Consider the following 16,866-nt stretch of genomic DNA (forward strand, 5'->3'; position numbering starts at 1 on the left):
TCATCCTCATCTTCATGTTCTGCTTGAGGGTCCTTCTCCTTGAGAACCACCCACTTGTCTTCAATTTTGTGAAAACCCATTTTGGTGAGAGTTGAATTATCAATCTCACTTACAGCTTTGATAGGGTCGTTTCTCTCATTTGTAACATCAACACCAAAGTAATCAATTAATTTGGAAACAAGAATAGCATAGGGAAATCGGTAATCAGCCAACCTTTTTTACTTAAGCATGTGTTCATTAACAATGAAAACCTAGTTTACCTTAATCTGGTTCATGATGCAATATAGGAGGATTAGGTCCTCTTCATGTAAAACAACATGGTTTGTTCCTCTTGGAATAAGTTGCCATGCTATGATGTAGGCAACTAGGCGTGGAGTGAGGTTCAAGTGCCCTGCATGGAACCTGTTTATACTCTCTGTAGGATTCCTCATGCAGCTTTTATAGTATTGCAGCTTGTTGAATTCTTGGATTCCACTGGTGTTTCCCTTTCCTACTTTCAATCCAGCATATTTTATTCCAGCCACAGAATTCCACACCTCACTTGTGATCTTCATCTTGGTCCCTTTCACATAAGAGACAACATTCTTTCCATCCAATGTGAGGTTAGTGTAAAACACCTTAACCAAGTCAGGATATACATTACCCGTTAATTCCAGCATCTTTTTTAGTTTCTGGTGCTTCAACACAGCCCTTGTTTCTACCAGTTTTTCAGATTTCAGCCAGTTGAAATCCAGCACTTTGGGTATGTTGAACTGCTTCCTGCTTGTCTCGTGAATGTAGGTATTGATGCCTTCTTCATTTCCAGCGAACCAACCTTCTAGCACACCTTGAAAGGTGGTTTGTTTCCCCTTATTTTTCTGTTTCTTGGAAGAAGAAGCCATGGTTGAACTTGAATTCTTTTCTTGGTTTCAAATGGTGAGAACAGAAAAAGAATAGCCAATGTGGGTAGCAAGTATTCACAAGGATTTATATAGAAATGAATGTGTTGATATGGCAGTTATGAGTGGATATGCATGAAGATTTTATGCTCTGAATTTGTGCAGAGAATCTTTGAAAATATGCAACAAATATTTAGGGTCACGATGCATATACTCATGCCTTTATTGAGCACCCAAACCATCAAGTCGGTTACATAACCATGACCAAAACCGTCAAAGGTACAGAGGTTAATGCCCACTAGGTCAGTCAAGCAGTCAAAGATCAAAATTTCTCTTTCCTAGTCATCAATGCATATCAGTGCAGAAAATAAACACATTCAATTGTGAATAAACATATTTAATTTTTCACTGCTAGGCACAATTGACATTTATAATACCCAATTCATTAAGTAGAAAATTAAACCTATCTTTGGCTAATGGTTTTGTGAACAAATCAGCAAGTTGTAAATCAGTACCAATGAACTTAATATCACATGTTCCATTAGATATGTGTTCCCTTAGAAAATGATGCCTAATTTCAATGTGTTTGGTTCTTGAATGCATGACAGGATTTTTGGTTAAGTTGATTGCACTTGTATTATCACACAGCAGAGGTATGTGGTTAAGATACCAAAATCATTCAATTGTTGTCTTAGCCATATAGTTTGAGCACAGCAACTCCCTGCTGCAATGTATTCTGCTTCAGCAGTGGAGAGAGCTACACAAGACTGTTTTTTGCATTGCCATGAGATCAAGCTTGATCCTAGCAAATGACAGGTTCCACTTGTGCTCTTCCTATCAATTTTGCAACCTGCAAAATCTGAATCAGAATATCCAGTTAAGCTTAATGAAATATTACCTGGATACCACAAGCCAACTTCTTTAGTTCCTTGTAAATACTTCAAAATTCTTTTGACAACATTGTAGTGTGATTCTTTAGGAGCAGATTGAAACCTTGCACACATGCACACTGCAAACATTATATCTGGTCTGCTGGCAGTGAGATACAGTAGTGACCCTATGAGTCCTCTGTATTTGGTTTCATCAACAGAAATTCCAGCTTCATCATGATCCAAATGACAGCTTGTTGAGAAGGGTGTGTTGATTGGTTTACACTTGTCCATTTCAAATTTCTTCAGCAGATCCTTGCAATACTTAGCTTGACTTAAGAAAATATCATCCTTAAGTTGTTTGACCTGCAAGCCTAGAAAATAGTTCAACTCACCCATCATTGACATTTCAAACTCACTCTTCATGACTTTCACGAAAGCTTCACACAATTCTCCATTGTTTGATCCAAAAATGATGTCATCCACATATACTTGGACTAGAATTGAGTCATCTCCTTTCTTCTTAATGAACAAGGTCTTATCTGATGTGCCTCTGTCATAGCCTTGTGAGGTGAGAAAATCACTTAGCCTCTCATACCATTGCCTAGGAGCTTGCTTGAGTCCATAGAGAGCCTTTTGGAGTTTGAACACATATTCTGGATGTTGATGGTCTTCAAAACCTGGTGGTTGTGAAACAAATACCTCTTCATTAATATAACCATTTAGAAAGGCACTCTTCACATCCATTTGAAATAGCTTGAACCCTTTGATGCAGGAGAAGGCAAGCAGCAGTCTAACAGCTTCTAACCGAGCCACTGGTGCATATGTCTCATCATAGTCTATCCCTTCTTCTTGATTGTACCCTTTAGCTACTAGCCTAGCCTTGTTTCTGGTGATCACTCCATGCTCATCCATCTTGTTTCTAAATACCCATTTTGTCCCAATTATATTCATCTCAGGTATTCTAGGAACAAGAGTCCAGACCTCATTAAGAGCAAACTGATTTAGTTCCTCTTGCATAGCTAAAATCCAGTTGTTGTCCTTGAGAGCTTCATTCAAATTCTTGGGTTCAACTTGAGATACAAAGGCCATTGCTTCACAGAAATTGTTCAAGGATTTTCTAGTTGACACTCCTTTCTCAATGTTCCCAATGACATTATCAAGTGTTAAATCTCATGGGGTTTTCCACTCTTTTGGCAAACCTGCAGCTGCAGTAGATTCTTGTATAGCATGTGTATCAGCAGTATCAAAATGAATCGATTCATTTTGATTTAAAACAGATTTAAATTCATTACTGTCAAGGTCATCAGCAGTTTTAGATAGGCTATGATCAGTTTCATCAAAAACAACATGCATTGATTCTTCTACTATAAGCAACCTTTTATTGAAGACTTTATATGCATGACCATTCAAAGCATAACCAATGTGCACACCTTCATCAGATTTAGCATCAAACTTACCAAGATTTTCTTTACCATTATTCAGTACAAAACATTTACACCCAAATACTCTAAGGTGGCTCACACTAGGTTTTCTGCCCTTATACAATTCATATGGGGTTTTCTTAAGAATTGGTCTTATTAAGGTCCTATTTAAGACATAACCTGCAGTATAAACAGCATCAGCCCAAAAATACTTAGATTCATTTAACATAGTTCTAGCTAGTTCCTCTAGTGATCTATTTTTCCTTTCAACTACACCATTTTGTTGGGGTGTCCTAGGGGCTGAAAAGGTATGTGTTATCCCATGCTTCTCACAGAACCTCTCAAACTTAGCATTTTGAAACTCTCCCCCATGATCACTTCGAATTGATTTTATGCAGCAACCATTTTCATTTTGCAGAATTTTTGCTAATTTCTTAAAGGCAGTGTAAGCATCATGTTTATGTGCAAGAAATAAAGTCCATGTAAATCTAGAGTAATCATCCACAACAACTAAAGCATACAAATTTCCAGCCAAGCTATCAACTCTAGATGGACTAAATAAGTCCATATGTAACACATCCAATGGATTTTTTGTAGAGACAATATCCTTTAACTTGAAAGAGGATTTGATTTGTTTACCTTTCACACAAGCATCACAAAGCCTGTTGTCCTGAAATTTAATGTTAGGCAAACCAGAAACTAAATCTTTAGATTTCAATTTATTCAAGTGATTTGTGTGTATGTGAGCTAACCTCCTGTGCCACAACCAAGACTCGTCACTTCTAGACAACAAACACTCATTTGAAGAGTTAGTTTCCATGATATTCAACAGATAAATGTTATTCACTCTCTTACCAGGAAACAGTACCTTACTAGATGAATTACTTGAGATTGTGCAGCCATTTGACTCAAAATTCACTTTGTATCCTTTGTCACAAAGCTGACTTATGCTGAGAAGACTATGCTTGAGTCCTTCTACATACAGCACGTTCTCAATGGTTGTTGAGTTCCCTGTTCCAACAGTGCCTCTGCCCAAAATCCTCCCTCGGTTATTATCACCATAGGTTACATGTCCTTCTGCTTTGAGCTTCAAGCTGGTAAACTTTGTAAGATCTCCAGTCATATGCTTGGAACAGCCACTATCCAAGTACCACTGATTTTTCTTGCTACCAATCTGCAAAACAGAATAAAAATGATACAAATGGTACCCTTTTCAGTATAGGGTCCAGCACAAATTAAAACCTTCTCTTTGGTAGCCATTTTGCTAAGTTCTTAGGCACAAGATGTTTTCTAGCAATGCAAGACCTAGATGTATGACCAGATTTCATGCAGTAAAAACAGGTTACATGAGATGCCTTTTTGCCACTGTTAAAAGCTGAAAAAACTGATTTTGCTGGAACAAAAAAACTTGAAAGCTTTTTGACATTAGTTACATTTCCAGGGGTATAACCAAGTCCATTCTTATTGAAAACAGCATTCTGTGATCCAAAGAGAGACTCAAGGTTTTCTCTTCCCTTGGTGAAATTGGAAAGGGTTTTCAGCAAATACTCCACTTGTTTTTCCAATTTTTTGCAGTTTTCACAGGTTTTAATAGAGGCATGCAAGCAAGATAGTTCAAGGCTTACCAAATCTGTTTTGGCCTTATGCAATTCTTCCTCAAGTGTTTTTACTTTAGGTGCCAACACATTATTTACCTTTTGCAGCTTATTGCATATTACAGCTAGCCTATTTGCTTCATCATGTGTTTCCTTGAAGGCAGCAAGCAAATCATCATAGTTATCAGAATCAGCAGAAAAATTACTTACTGAATCAGAGCTTGACTCCTCATCCTTCATCATGAAGCACAAATTATTCTCCTCATCTTCTGTTGAAGAGCTGCTGGTTGAGGATGCTTCATTTTCCTCCCATGAGATGTAGGCTCTTCTTCCCTTGTTCCTTTCAAATTTCTTGCTGACAGATTTGTCCCTTGTTTGATTGTCTGGACAATCTGTTTTGATATGCCCTATTTTGCCACAACCAAAGCAAGTATATTTAGAGGAACTTGAATCATTGGGTTTGAGATACCTTTTTTTCTGCTGGTTCTTGTTTCTGCTTTTCTTCCTCAGGAATTTGCTGAATCTTTTTGTAAGAAGGCTGATTGTGTCATCATCTTCAGCATCTTCTTTTTCTTCCTTGATCTCATTCAGTTCAATTGCTTTCAGTGCAAGCCCTTTAGGTTTTCTCTCTGTTGTTTCCTGCTCTTTGAGTCTTTTGAGCTCTAGCTCATGCTCCATCAGCTTTCCAAAAAGTGCAGCAGTTCCCAACTTTGACAGATCACGGCTTTCAGAGACAGCTGTCACCTTTGGTTGCCAGCTTCTGTCGAGGCACTTCAATATCTTTATGTTGAGTTCCTCTTTGTCAAATTCTTTTCCCAAGCCAGTGAGGTGATTCACAATATGGGTGAATCTTTTCTGCACATCAGCAATGCTCTCCTCGGGTTGCATTCTGAACAGTTCATATTCTTGGATGAGAGCATGTTTCCTTGACCTTTTCACATCTTCAGTACCCTCATGAGTCACTTCTAAGACTTCCCACATCTCCTTAGCTGACTTACATTGAGATATCCTGAAGAACTCATCCATTGTCAATGCAGAGGTTATGATGTTCTTGGCCACAAGATCATGTTGAGCCTTCCTCCTTTCGGTCTCATTCCATTCTGATCTTGGCTTTACCTTTTCTTCATCCTTGACAACCTGCATTGGCACATAAGGTCCATTGACCACAGCTTCCCAAATTAATGCATCAATGGATTCCATGAAAATTCTCATTCTAACTTTCCAAAATGCATAATTCATTCCATTGAACATAGGTGGTCTATTAACAGCAGAACCCTCAGCAAAAAGCACATTAAACTCAGACATTATTCCAAACAAACTTGATTAAAATACAAGTCCTAGCTCTTGATACCAATTGTTGGGTTTAATAGTGCCAAAGTTCAAGAGGGGGGTGAATTGACCTTTTAAAACTTTCTCGCAGAAACAGTGTTTAACACAGTTTACAAAAAATAAATCGATTTATGTGAAAATGAACAGATTTATTTCAGCACTGTTTTTGTTTGAAAAGCGTTTATACAACAAGATTAATCACAAGATTATGCAGATAGACTTTTCAGATGCACACACTGATATTAGAACAAAAACCAGTGAAACACCAAACAACAAACTTCAGTTTCAAGCAAGTGATTAAGGTTCAATTGATAGCATGCCAATTAATTGAATAACCTTTACAATCAACCTGTTCCAGTGGCCTTTAACAAACTATGAGTGTTCTTCTTGATATCAAACAATTTTCCAGAAATTAAGAACAATGAATCACAGAACAGCAAGCTTCAATTTTAAGCAATTGTTTAAGGTTCAATTAATAGCTTTGACAATTTCTTGAGCAACCTATCACAGTCAATCTGTTGCAGTGACTTTCAACAAATTTTATATGTTCTTATCAGAACCAAACAACTTTTCAGAAGTTAAGAACAGTATGAACTGAGCCCAGAAAGAACAGATTTATTTTCACTTGAACATATTTATTTCTTTGTTGTTTTATCAATTATGCAGAAATGAAATTGCAGAGAGTGAGAGAGAATGAACACAAGCAGTTATACTGGTTCACTCAACTGAGCTACATCCAGTCTTCACCAAAACCAGGTGGAAATCACTAAAACACAGTACAACCAAGTACAATTCCCACTGTTCTTGAAACCTACAAGAACTTAGGTACTCTTGCTGAAAAAACCTATTTCAGCTCACACACACACTCTCCAAGAAAACCTATCAAGAAGAGTGTTCAACCAAACTATTACAACCAATGAGAAGTGAAACGACTACACCTGATTGAGGATACAAAGATCTGCCTTAAACCAGTAGGCAAGATTGCTATAACAGTAGCAGCACCTCACACCAAGCTTTTGGAACCAAACCAAGAACAAGCACTTTGTGATTTTCGAAATCTTTGAAGAACAAATGCTAATCCTTTGTAAACTTTTGATTCTCTGCTGTAAAACTTGTTTTTGCAAATGTATGAACGATTGTTAAACTCAGAAACAAGTTTTCATTTTATAGAAAACCAACTTATAACATATTTTTGAAAAACAGTTAAAGCTGTTATAAAATGAACAGATTGAAAATAAAATGAACAGATTTATTTTCAAAAAGCAGTTAGAGAATTTGTTAAGTGAGGAGACTTAGTCAACCATTCTGGTGCAGAGATAAAACTAAAAACGTTTAAGTTTGACATGGCTCCAGAGACAAAAAGAATCTATTCATTTACAGATGAACAGATTTATTTTTCAAAACGAAAACAGAGAAAGTTTAACTATTTAAAACTCAGTCGTTTTGAAAAGAAGAAGACTTAGTCAAAATACCTGATGCACAAAATCTAATTTCCACAAGACTTAGCCAAGGCATCAGTTTAAAAAATGAATCTGTTTATTTAGAAAAGAACAGATTTATTTTTATGCAGTAAACGTGTTTTTTGTAAAACATGTGAAAAACAGTTTAAGAAAACTTATGCTTGTTCTTATCACATGGCCAGTGGTTATGAGGTGAGTTACTCAGCAAAAAGCCCACTCTTAGACAACCTCTAAGCACTACTTAAGACATACTTAAAGCAAAGCAAAATACAAATGAAATGTACATAGAAGTCTTCATCAAACGCAATCTTGAAGGGGCAGCAACCTTCTTCAACAGGGTTATGGTTGCTATGGGCCTGCTTTAGGGTCCAAACGAAGGCCCAATTGTGTCTTAACCGTGCTTATCACTTAAGTTGACTTGTTTATACCTAATTACGTGTTTAGCTTTACATCTTTAGTCAACTTTGTTGTTTGGTCAGCCTTTCGGTCATCCTGTAGTAACCTTTATACAAACAATCTTACTTTTTTTTCACAATTTCCCTTTCAAATAATCTCAAATTTACTTCTTCCAATCAAAACAAAATTTTAATAATTTTATAAAAAAAATTAAAGTTTCATTTAATCTATCAGTAATCCACGTGAACATATTTTAAAAAAACAACCAAATTTAATCAAATATAAAAATATTTCACAAAGTAAAATTTTGTAAGTAAAATTAATATTGTTGATAAGGTTAACAATGAATCTGCTGACTTTCTCCTCCTTGTTATTATTTATATAGTCATAATTTATAGGTTAACTTTATATGCATTATTTAAAAAAATGCGACATGATATAATAATAGAGTATTATCTCAACATAAATATTTTGAGTTCACATTGTAATAAAGTATCACGTAATATTCTTTGTTGTCAATTTAAAGGATAAATTAAATAGTATTATTAATAATAAAACTAAAAATTTAAAATGAGGAAATTAAATTAACCAAACTTTATAATATTAAATGCAATTAATTATTTTTTTATATATATCCTAACATTGTTTAAACAAAGAGTGGAGTTTGGTAAATTTATTCTAATTTAATTTTTGCCGTTCTTTCACTATAATGTAAAACAAAAAAACAAACAGTTGATAAACAAAATCTGTATATTGTGTGTAAGAAAAGTGTTTGTAAATATGACTTTGTATGAAATTAAATTTGATTAAATTTAATATTAATTGATGCATTTTATGTTTAACTTTTATTATCATCAAAAGTTAGAAAATAAAATAGAAAAAAACTACTTAAATTTGTTTTAATTTAAAACCAATTTAGATTTAGAACAAGTTTTTCAAGTAAGATAAACATGTAATATATATATATATATATATATATATATATATATATATATATATAAAATAAAGGGGATCTCCTCTTAACTTCCATTTTATTTTATTTTATTTTTTTATTTTATCCTTATATTTTATTTTATTATTTTAAAAATATATGAGAGGAGTTATTTGTCTTTGTGACTTCTTTATTTTTAAAAACCAAATTTTGAATTTTAAATTATGAATTAGGGAGTAATTGTAAACATAATTCAAAATGTTTTGAATCATTCATTTTTTCACTTATTCAACTAAACATTTTCCTTCAAACCCCATTCTTTTCCATTTCTTTTTCAATGGTTGAGAAAAATCACTTACACCATCCAAGAACTTCTCTCTACAACAAGAATGATGCAGGAAAAAAGAAGAAGAAAGTTTCATGCTTTCAACAAAAAAAACTTTTTCATTCTTCTTAGGTATGCACATTCTCTTCTTCACTTTATCCAACTTCTTTGTTACACTTTTTATGATTATATATTATTTATCATTATATTTATTTGTGTCTCATGTCTCCTCTTTTTTTCTATGCAAATTTGTTCTTCTTTTCTTTGCAAATTTGTTCTTTCATATCTTTGTGCACTTTTTTTCCTCTCTTTTTCATTCTCCTTGTGTGTGTTTTCGTGTCAATATTATGCGAGTACACATCTGAATATTTTGTGCAATTTTTTGTTTTTGATCTATTCTCTTTCATTCTCTTTGAAATTTTACTGAGTTTTTTTTCAGAGGGAGTAAAGAGAGAAAATCTAGAGCGAGAGAAAAAACAATGAAGATCACACGTTGTTGTTGGTGCTTAGATACACAGGTGAAGGTTATGATCTCATGATTCTCGCAAACGCTTTTGACAATGAAGATCACTTTGGCTACTCCCAACACCACATCGTTAAGGAGTTCATCGTATTTGTCGATCGTACCGCCACCAAACGCATCCCTCAAGACCAATGTTAATATGTACAACATGAAAGTTCCTTATGTAATCAATTATATGTACCCCTCATTGTCAATTATATGTTGCATTATCAACAGGTGTTTCTTAAGCTTCAACAAAAATTCTCATTAAAGGACACCTTGAAGGAGAAGATGAAAATTTTACCAAAGATATTTTGTTATCTCAAAAATCTGGTATTGTTCATTTTATTTATGTGTGACACATAAAGATAAGTATATGTAAATATTTTATTTACATTATTTGTTATAATATATTAAAGCTAGCATAATATACAAGGAGCCCTTATAGTTGAATGAAGATATCAATACAAAGTATTCACACATTTATCTACACAAACAAGTAATTATGTATATTGCATATATATAGTGTGTATCTTGCAATTTATTCATAATTGACATTCTTTCGTAGGAAACAAAATTTATAAAGAATGAAACACTTAGAAGGATGATTAATCACTTGCATTGGTTAAGCCAAATCACATTAAGATATAATGATTTTACATAATAATAATGATAATGATATTTTTTTATTCATGTAAATTTCTATTGTTAATATAAGTGTGAAAATAATAACATTGTTTAATATATAAATAAAAAAAAAAAATAAGAAATGCGGATACACAGGCGCTCTTTATACACAGGCGCTCTACGCCTGTGTTCCGCTAGTATATATAAAAGAAATTCTCATTTTTAACTTCTCTCAATGATTTTTTTTTTTGTATATGTATATTATATTTGATTTTATTTTACTATTATGGGCATTGAGTCATTTTCTATTTTTTAAAAATTTTAAAATTTTAATTTTTTCAAAAATTTTAAATTTTTCAAATTTTCAAACCTTAAAACCTTTTTCGAAACACTTTAAATTTCGAAAAATTCAAATTTTCAAGAAATTTTAAATTTTTTAAATTTTCAAATTTTTTAAATATATTATTAGGTAAAAAATTGAAAACAAAATTTTATTTGAAATATTTTATGAAAAATATATGTAAGAATAGTTTTCAAATTGATTTAAGAAGCCGTCTTTAATCTCTATTGGATCTAAATATTTTCACTACGCATATAACCTACGTACCTACCCTACTTTCCATTTTCTTTTTTGTATCCCACTTCCCATTTTCTTTTCTCTTTCCTTTTCTCTTTCATGTAAAAGCATACTTTAATTCTCATTTCTCATTCTCTTTTTATGTTTTGATTAATCTTTTTGGAATCCTAATTTGACCTTTGCCTTATGAAATTGTAATTGAAGTTTGTGACTAGATGGAGGGGAAGGACTTAACAAAAGGAGTTGCGGGCATCATCACAACAATCGGTAATTCTATTTATGTGCATTTCAATTTGCAAAACACTAATTTGACATTTTTCTTAAGAAATTGTGATTGAATCATGTGACTAGAGGAAAAGAAAGACTCAACAAGAGGAGACAAATGGTAAGTGATGAAAGTCCTTGATCTTAAGACGTTTTCTGGATTTAAATAAAATCATACAAAATAGTGACTAAAATATATTCTCATTTCCTCATGTTTTACGGAAAAGAAAGACTCAACAAGAGGAGACAAATGGTAAGTGATGAAAGTCCTTGATCTTAAGACGTTTTCTGGATTTAAATAAAATCATACAAAATAGTGACTAAAATATATTCTCATTTCCTCATGTTTTACGGAAAAGTTACTTCCAATCTGATTTACTTATTCACAATCTTGAAACAGAGAGAAAATTTAGTTAGAAGAATGTAGAAAGAGGAAGAACGTAGAAAGAGGAAGAACGTAGAAAGAGGAAGAACATAGAATGAGCAAGACACTGAACCCCAAGACACTATTTTTCGTGCGCGTTCCTATCATTGTCGTGCTTACCCCAATTGCAAGATTCCAATGTGAAGGAACATTGTTAAGAGCGATGTGTAATCTGGATTTAGTTTGTGTTGCATCCTTGAAAAAAAGTTGCATGCGCTTCTACATCCACTGGAGAGTGTAGGGAAAGGTTGGTGATACAACCCAAGTAGCTACGAAGATGACCAATGAAGCAAAAGAAAAAGCACATGGTGAACTGTCATCTCAGCGACCAATTCATAACCCCACCAAGGATCACACCCTCACCAGAGGAGCTGAGCATAAAAGCAAGAAAGTAAGGGTTGAATTTTAAAGTTGCTTGAATGTAAAAGCAAGAAATTAAAGGTACTTGAATTTAAAGACATTGAATTTAAAGACAATAAATTAAATGTACTTGAATTTAAAGAGAAGAAATTAAAGGTGCTCGTAAAAGAAAATGTAAAGTTTCAATCAACTCGAAGCAAAATAAGCTAAAAAAATCATTAGTTTATTAAATAGAAAACTTGTATAAGTTTAATAAGTGAATAGTGATTAGGTGATAATGAATTATTAATAGATTACCAAGTATATGGTATTACCTCCAACACATCCAATTAAAATACAACTTACTCTTCTCCCTTTCTTAATGGAAAAAAAAAAAAAAACTTCCATAGTGACTTTCTTAAGAAAATTATAAAATCAATTCTTCAATATCATAGATTTTGTTATGATTTATTTCGTACACATACAAGTATTTTTTTTTTAAGTATTCTGATAAAAAAAATTAGTTATGTATTTATTTAGTATTTTATAAAATTAAGTTAAAATATCCAACCAAATGTCTCATTTGTTAAAATATACTATACTAATTTTATAAAGTATAAATTAAACCTTTTTACTAATAAAGGAAACAAATAAAATAAATAAATAATAAAGAATAAAACCTTTAATTGGGAAAGTAAAGAAATGAAATAATAAAGGTAATTAAACCTAAGGAACTTAAGGAACTTGTTTTTGAAGGATTTGAAAATTAAAAAAAGAGGGTAAAAGTGAAATCCGACAGAATGATGATGTGGGACATAGTGAAGTGCGAAGTCATGTCTCCCTCTTCCACTGGCACAGCATAACATTAGCATGCCAAAAAGCAAGTGTTCCCTACGTTCCAAACCTTCATCATCGCTTCTAAATCACCCCTTCCATTTCATCACAAATTCCGTATATATATCCTACCCTTCACCCTCTCCCTTTTCCCACCACCTTTCTCTTTCTCCTCACATGCTATCTTCTCCATCATCCCAACCATTTCACTTCTCACACCAGTTGGAATGTGACAGATACATTGGTGAGTGAGGCAGGGAGGGAGCACGTGCAACAACTCTGTATCTTCAATTTTTTACAATCTCTTCTGTTTCAGCTTACTGTCTACCATGCCTGTTGGAGCAATGTTCCAGAAACTGACCACAGTGATGACCTCTGATCATGCCTCCGTTGTCTCTATGAACATTTTTGTTGCCCTTCTGTGTGCTTGCATCATAATCGGTCATCTGTTGGAAGAGAACCGGTGGATCAATGAATCCATCACTGCCCTTCTCATTGTCAGATTTTTAATCTATCTATTTTATTGTAGCTATCAACATTAAGAAGATGAGTTTTTAGAAAAAAGTACCATTTTTCTTTGGCAGGGTCTTTGTACTGGGGTCTCTATACTGCTTACTAGTGGAGGAAAAAGCTCTCATATACTAGTCTTCAGTGAAGATCTTTTCTTCATTTACCTTCTCCCACCCATCATTTTCAATGCCGGGTTAGTTCACTACTCTTTTTTACATTTTCCTTTCTTTTCTTTATTCACCTTTTAATTGCATGCTGAAGCAGAGCTGAACTGCATAATGTAAGCTTCATTTTAGTTGAGGAAACCAATAGATGTTTCACTGAACTAATTCTTTAATCTGAGTGAATTTGATTAAATGACTGACTTCAATTTCAACTGCTCTTTTATTCTTTAACCGTTCCAGGTTTCAGGTGAAGAAGAAACAATTTTTCCGCAATTTTATGACTATTATGCTCTTTGGTGCAGTTGGTACTTTGATATCATTCTGCATCATATCACTGGGTAATTGAAATCATCAACTAATTCTTCTTTTATTATAAATTACATTACAAAGTAATATCAAATCATATTTGGTTGTGAGCCCTTTGTGTCCCAATTTGTTTACAAGTCTTACTTATTTTGAATAGGTGCCATACATTTTTTTCAGAAGTTGGACATTGGTTCCCTCAAGCTTGGAGATTTTCTAGGTGTGCTTAAATTACTTCCTTCCTTTACACTAATTTGTTGGAATTAACTGCAAACTTGAAACATTTTCTATATCCTCCTATCTCTACTTATTTTGGTCAACTGAATGCAGCAATCGGAGCAATATTTTCAGCAACAGATTCAGTTTGCACGTTGCAGGTATAAATGTTTGAAGAAACACTGTAAAGCTTCTTTCTTTCCCCTTCCTGTACTGAAAAGGATCATATGTATTTGGATGCTTCAGGTTCTTAATCAGGATGAGACTCCTTTACTATATAGCCTGGTCTTTGGGGAGGGGGTAGTAAATGATGCTACCTCTGTAGTGCTCTTCAAAGCAATTCAGAATTTTGATCTCTCTCACATTGACTTAAGTACAGCCTTACAGTTAATAGGAAATTTTTTATATTTATTCATTGCAAGCACTGTGTTGGGAATCTTTGTAAGTTTTCCTGTCACTTTCTATTATATCCCCTCTCCGTTTTCTGGTGTTATTGTTTGCTTGGGATCATTGATGTTTTTTTTTTTTTTTTTCAGGCTGGATTGCTTAGTGCTTACATCATAAAAAAACTGTATTTTGGAAAGCTCATAAGGTTCATTCTAAATTCCACTAATTTGCAGTATGCTTAACCACTGCAATGAAATATCTCATAAAATTGTTGGAGATCATTCTCTAATTGATTTTCATGAAATGTCAGGCATTCTACAGACCGTGAGGTTGCTCTCATGGTACTCATGGCATACCTTTCATATATGCTGGCTGAAGTAATATTTTTCTCTGAAACTTGTCACCTTTTTAGCATATATAATTCAAATACTAATTAATTTATATTTTTGGCAGCTATTTTCTTTAAGTGCCATTCTGACTGTTTTCTTCTGCGGAATTGTTATGTCTCACTACACTTGGCATAATGTAACTGAAAGTTCAAGGGTGACAACAAAGTACTTGAAATTAATTCTTCAACATATTAGACACTATCCACAATATTATTTCTAATGATATCACTTCACTGATTTTAATTTCCCTGTTGCAGGCATGTTTTTGCCACTTTGTCATTCATTGCTGAAATATTCATCTTCCTTTATGTGGGGATGGATGCATTAGATATAGAAAAGTGGCGAATCGTAAGTGAAAGGTAAAAAAAAATTCTGGATGAAATCAAACTTCCTTGAAACTTCTTTATCAATAGTGAAATTAACATTTTGATCTCTTCATTAGCCCAAGAAAATCTATTGGGGTCAGTTCGTTGCTGTTGGCACTTATTCTAGTGGGAAGAGCTGCATTTGTTTTTCCTTTGTCCTTCTTATCCAACTTGTTTAAGAAGTCTCAAGCTGAGAAAACTGATTTAAAGCAACAAGTATGTGGTTTGCTCTACTTTCCTTGTCTCAGGGTGTTGATAACTGAGGAGTTTAATATTCTTGACGTGATTTTGTTCCTCAGGTAACAATTTGGTGGGCAGGTCTCATGCGTGGAGCTGTTTCTATAGCACTTGCTTACAATCAGGTGAAGGAATCAAACTTCATTGCTTTCATTCTTCATCTCTATGGCTTGAGTTGTTGGGTGTTTTTCATTAAATAATTACTTTTTCACATGCAGTTTACCAGGTCAGGCCATACTAAATTGCGAGAGAATGCCATCATGATCACTAGTACCATCACTGTTGTACTCTTCAGCACATTGGTTAGACACTAATCTTCTCTTCATCAGCACTGTTTGTTTGTAGTGATGCCATGCCCAAAATTTAAATTTTATAACATTGGCTTGAGGAATGCTTGAGGAAGTTAAATTATTACATAGTCTAAAATTAGCACTTATATTATAACTGGTAGAGTATGAGAATGAATTAATAAAACTCGGTTATACATGTGTGACATGAAGATGGATGAGTAACATGGAGTGGTAGTGTAGGAGCATGCAAATAAACAAGTAATGAAATGATGGTTGTCCCCACTAGTTGAACATGAGAAAACATAGTTCCTTGGTGGATTTGGAGAAGAGTCATTTTCTTATAATGAAAAGGAAAGGGTTGTTTGATACGTGTGATTCCCCAATAATAACATGGAGTATGAAAAAGCGATGAATAATGGTTTTGAAATGATGTGCAGGCATTTGGGTTGATGACAAAGCCACTTGTAAGACTGTTGCTTCCTTCCTCTAAGCATGTGATGAGCTTGGCGTCCCCACCATCGACACCAAAATCATTCACAGTGCCACTTCTTGGCAGTGGAAGAGAGGATTCATCATGGGCCAATGGTGGCACCCCAAATGGGCCTCCTCCAACCACCTTTAGGATGCTACTTAGCTGCATTCCTACTCGTGGGGTGCACCACTATTGGCGCAAGTTTGATGATTCTGTCATGCGACCCGTGTTTGGTGGACGAGGTTTTGTGCCCTACGTTCCCGGGTCACCCCTTGAACAAACCATTCATCAGTGGCATGGCAGCTAGAACAAACATATATATATATATATATATATATATATATATATATATATACATATATAGATACTGATGATGATTGATTATTATGTGATGGATGGTTGGTTGGTGTGGGTGTGGTGTATGTAAAATGGCTTGGCTTTGGTTGTGTGCACTTTTGTCAATATAGTTTTACAACATTTGAAAAGAGAAGAGAAAAAGATGATGAAACAAAGAAAGAAGGTTGTTAGGGGAAGAATTTTTTGGTGCCCCTGATTTTGCTGACATAGGGAAAGAGAGGGTTTGCTTGCTTTTTACTGAAGTTAATTTTGTGGCTATACATGCTATGGATGCAAAGGTCTTGACTATAGTTTTGTGTTTGTATTTAATTATTGTTACAATCAATTTTAAAGGATAATTTGTGGGTTTTGCCATCATATTCAAAATGATAGTACCATTTTTGCTTGTAAGGCACAGCATTT

General features: G+C 33.9%; 1 protein-coding gene across 1 annotated transcript; it reads left to right on the forward strand.

Annotated features, from left to right (window-relative positions):
• The first annotated feature begins 12,737 nt into the window (after positions 1–12,737).
• On the forward strand, positions 12,738–16,854 carry LOC137806961 (sodium/hydrogen exchanger 1). The gene is made up of 14 exons (XM_068607363.2): positions 12,738–13,271; positions 13,359–13,477; positions 13,689–13,786; positions 13,912–13,971; positions 14,082–14,128; positions 14,214–14,408; positions 14,504–14,559; positions 14,665–14,731; positions 14,808–14,908; positions 15,001–15,102; positions 15,186–15,324; positions 15,408–15,470; positions 15,564–15,647; positions 16,073–16,854. The coding sequence occupies exons 1-14, from the start codon at positions 13,104–13,106 to the stop codon at positions 16,412–16,414; spliced, it is 1,641 nt and encodes a 546-aa protein (XP_068463464.1). The 5' UTR covers positions 12,738–13,103; the 3' UTR covers positions 16,415–16,854.
• Positions 16,855–16,866: the final 12 nt, after the last annotated feature.

Source organism: Phaseolus vulgaris, chromosome 3 (assembly GCF_051622355.1).
Source record: "Phaseolus vulgaris cultivar YP4 chromosome 3, ASM5162235v1, whole genome shotgun sequence".
Classification (NCBI taxonomy): Eukaryota; Viridiplantae; Streptophyta; class Magnoliopsida; order Fabales; family Fabaceae; genus Phaseolus; species Phaseolus vulgaris.